The sequence below is a fragment of the Hypanus sabinus genome, chromosome 28, assembly GCF_030144855.1.
Source record: "Hypanus sabinus isolate sHypSab1 chromosome 28, sHypSab1.hap1, whole genome shotgun sequence".
Taxonomy (NCBI): Eukaryota; Metazoa; Chordata; class Chondrichthyes; order Myliobatiformes; family Dasyatidae; genus Hypanus; species Hypanus sabinus.
In genome coordinates this window covers 44627628-44631898 of record NC_082733.1, presented here as the reverse complement: position 1 = coordinate 44631898, position 4271 = coordinate 44627628, and the positions used below count along the sequence as shown (strand labels likewise).

The 4271-nt window shown below is 56.2% G+C and overlaps 1 protein-coding gene across 1 annotated transcript in view; it reads left to right on the top strand.

The window, feature by feature from the left end:
* Positions 1 to 748: 748 nt before the first annotated feature.
* slc24a1 (solute carrier family 24 member 1) overlaps positions 749 to 4271 on the top strand; it is a 59209-nt gene continuing 55686 nt past the window's right edge. Inside the window, exon 1 of the mRNA XM_059953086.1 lies at positions 749 to 2804. Within this exon, the coding sequence (XP_059809069.1) occupies positions 1328 to 2804 (1477 nt within the window). The 5' untranslated portion in view covers positions 749 to 1327. The remainder of the gene's footprint in view (positions 2805 to 4271) is intronic.

Below are 4271 nucleotides of genomic sequence, written 5' to 3'. Positions count from 1 at the left end.
GGGTAGACAGAGTCTCTTTCTCAGGGTGGATATGTCTAATACAAGAGGCCATACTTTAAAGGAGAGTAGGGTAAGTTTAAAAAAGCTTTGGAGATATGCAAGGCACTTTGTTTTTATACATAGGTAGCATAGTGGATGGTGGGGGGAGATTGGAGTGTGGAAACAGGTATGATAACAACATTTAGACAGCATATGAACATGCAGGGAATGGAGGGATATGGAGCATGTACTGGGAATGGGGGGATATAAAGGCAGAGGTTCATAGGTTATTGATTGGACATGACATCAAAGGTTACAGGGAGAAGTTTGGGGAGTGGGGCTGAGGAGGAGATTAAAAGGATCAGCCATGGTGGAGCAGACTCGATGGGGCAAATGGCTTAATTCTGCTCCTATGTCTTATGGCCGAATGGCCGATTTCTGCCCGTGTCTAAAGGAGATCCTTTAGCTTTGTGAAGATGAGTCAGTCAGACTGATCGCTTACGTTCGCACCGAGCTTCATTCATAGGCGAACTGTTCTTGACAACAATCGTTCACTCCTGATCGACGTCAGTCCACCGAAGCGCATCACCCCAACTCTCTGATGATCAATCGCCTGACTGCGTCCCCACCCACCCCCCATCCATTCTACCAGTCACAATCTCAGAATCGTCCAGCAGGTTAACCGACCTCTAATCACAAATCCACGCCGATTCCGCTCTGTAATTTCAGAAGATGACGGGTTCAATTAGCATGACTGCCCGCAGAAACCTACTTCTGGGAAACAACTGGTATCGTCTACACACCGGGAGTCCGGTACGTCCAGTCTCCGGAGCTGACGGGAAGAGAAGGCGCGACCGCGGAGAGCGGAGCCGGGATAATCGGCGATGAGCTGGGACTCTTCACTTGTTTTACAGAATATTCAATGGCTTCTGATTAGAGTTGTTCGATTATTCAGAGAGTAAATTATTTCGGTTTCCATAGAAACCGATTCCGGAGTCGCTCTTCCTTTTCAGAAATGAGTCAAGATTGTGGAAGCCTGGTTAACGCTGGCCATTCGGTTTTGTCACTCCTGGGGGCTGCCTCCCGTCTCCGGCAACAGGATCAGGTCAGGGCAAGCGCGCTGATCCCGGCTTAACCCGCCGCCTTCACCATCTCCTTAATCTACATAGAACGAGAAGGCGAAAGCTGGGAGATTCTGAGCCAGTGTCCCTGGAAATGTGTCCGTGACCCAGGCTCGGGACATCACCTCCTCCTACCGCAGGAAGAGGGGCACGGCCGGAGCAACTCTGATGGCCGAAGTTTGAATCTGCAGCGCTGGGCACCGACCCGTGAACTTGGCGGAGCCGGGATGTACCCGGGTCGCAGGAGAAGGCTGAGTTGGAGCCGGGTAGTCTTTCTGCTGTCGGCGCTGACCATTTGCTCTCTGGCCCGCTTCCCCATCGGAACCTGGTCGGATTCAGCACCTTGGAGAGCAAAGACCGGACAGAACCTTCACTCTTACAGCCGGAGACTGCTTCAAGTCACGGGACCTGGCAGCACCCACACGGAACACCCAGAGACCGGGAGCCCCAACACCGGATTCCCCGAGACTGGGAACCCCAATACCGGATTCCCCGAGACCGGGAACCCCAACACCGGACTCCCTAGGGCTGGGATCCCAAACACCGGACTCCCTAGGGCTGGGATCCCAAACACCGGACGCCCCGAGACTGGGAACCCCAATACCGGACACCCTGAGACCGGGAACCCCAATACTGGACACCCCGAGACGGGTAAACCCTTCACCAGACACCCTGGGACAGGGAGACCCCTCTCTGGGGTTCTCGGGACCAGGAACCCCAATACCAGCTTTCCAGGTCAAAGAAACCCTGATGCAGAAGTTCTCGGGAGCAGGTACCCCGGGTCCACTTTAACTAGAGCCCCGGAACTATGGCCCCACTCAACCGCGGCTCCGTCTAACCAGACCAGCACCGCTGGGCGAACAAGCGGAATGGAGGGCGAACCGACGGCGTCGGAGAAGCCCCGACTGAGAGGATGCATTCTCGTGGGTAACGAGATCGTCCCTGCTCCCGGGACCGCTGCCCCGGACGGAGTGCCGGAGGGCAGCGGGGAAGCGGACAGGGACGACAAGTCGGGTAGCAGTCTGGAGCCGCCGCTCGGCCACACCAAGGGCGAGTACCCGGTGGATGTGTTCAGCGTGGAGGAGCGGCGCCGGGGCTGGGTGCTGCTCCATGTGCTCGGCATGGTCTACATGTTCATCGCTCTGGCGCTCGTGTGCGACGAGTTCTTCGTGCCGTCGCTGGGGACGATCACAGAGAGCTTGAAGATCTCGGACGACGTGGCGGGAGCCACCTTCATGGCGGCGGGGGGCTCGGCCCCCGAGCTCTTCACCTCCCTCATCGGGGTCTTCATCGCCCACAGCAACGTGGGCATCGGGACCATCGTGGGCTCCGCCGTCTTCAACATCCTCTTCGTGATCGGCATGTGTGCCGTCTTCTCCCGGGAGATTCTGCATCTGACCTGGTGGCCGCTTTTCCGCGACGTGTCCTTCTACATCCTGGATCTGATGATGCTCATCGTCTTCTTCCTGGACAACGAGATCCGCTGGTGGGAGAGTCTCTGCCTGCTCGCCGGGTACCTGGCTTACGTTGGCTTCATGAAGTACAACGGCGCCATCGAGATTTGGTGCAAGCGGCAGCTCACCAGCAATACCAGCGTGGTGAAGGTCATGTCTGCGCTTCACGGCGCCAAGGTGAGCGGGAGACTGCCGCCCCCACCCCTCCCGGAGCGCCTGTCCCTCCTCTCCCAACACCAGCCCAGTCCCCGCGCCCGAGTGACTACCAGAGGGAGTGACGGTGAGGGTGAGTGAGAGAATGTGTGAGGATGAGAGTGTGTATGTGGGATCGAGTGTGAGTGTGGATACGGGTGAGAGAGAGTGAGGGTGGGAGTGTGAGTGAGAGAGGGTGAGAGAGAGTGAGGGTGGGAGTGTGAGTGAGAGAGGGTGAGAGTGAGTGAGGGTGGGAGTGAGTGAGGGTGGGAGTGAGAGAGTGAGAGTGTGAATGACAGTGAGAGAGGGTGGGAGTGATAGTGAGAGAGGGTGAGAGTGAGGGTGTAAGTGAGAGTGAGTGAGAGTGAGAGAGTGAGAGTGAGAGTGGGTAAGAGTGTGATTGTGAGTGTGTGTGTCAAATAGGAACTGAGGGAGTGGGCCAGAATAGGTCAGAGACAGGAATTATTCAAGTTTTTCAGAAATAAATAGGTGTAGCTTGGGCCAGATCAGGTCCCCCTCTTTGATCTGGAGAGTGAGTGTGGAGATGCTCAATGTGAGACAGGCTCAGCCAAGGACGGTGTGTAGTAGGGTGGAATTGGGTGGGTCTCTGTCAGTGAGGACTCTCAGCCCCATCAGCTAAGGGGTAGTGGCAGGGCTTCCATGGTGAAGTGGATCATTTGGCAACATGGCAGATGGTATCATAGATGCCCCACACAAACTACAGGGGCAGCCCTGAGCTTCTAGTTCCCTCTCCAACCCATGTTCTCTCTCCATCCCACTTTCCCTCTGCATCCCACTTTCCCTCTCCATCCCACTTTCCCTCTCCATCTCACTTTCCCTCTCCATCCCACGTTGCCTCTCCATCCCACGTTTCCTCTGCATCCCACTCCCTCTGCATCCCACGTTCCCTCTCCATCCCACGTTTCCTCTGCATCCCACGTTGCCTCTCCATCCCACTTTCCCTCTGCATCCCACTTTCCCTCTCCATCCCACTTTCCCTCTCCATCCCACGTTGCCTCTCCATCCCACGTTTCCTCTGCATCCCACTCCCTCTGCATCCCACGTTCCCTCTCCATCCCACGTTTCCTCTGCATCCCACTCCCTCTGCATCCCACGTTGCCTCTCCATCCCACGTTCCCTCTCCATCCCACGTTTCCTCTGCATCCCACGTTGCCTCTCCATCCCACTTTCCCTCTCCATCCCACTTTCCCTCTCCATCCCACGTTGCCTCTCCATCCCACGTTGCCTCTCCATCCCACTTTCCCTCTGCATCCCACTTTCCCTCTCCATCCCACTTTCCCTCTCCATCCCACGTTGCCTCTCCATCCCACGTTTCCTCTGCATCCCACTCCCTCTGCATCCCATGTTCCCTCTCCATCCCACTTTCCCTCTGCATCCCAGTTTTACTCTGACCTTTTTAGTTTGTAGCCCCCTGCATTGTCCAATGAATCCCAGGCTCGAGGAATGCCTTCTCTCCCATCCAAGCATGCCTTGGGACTAAATGATGCATTAGCTCTCAGATAAC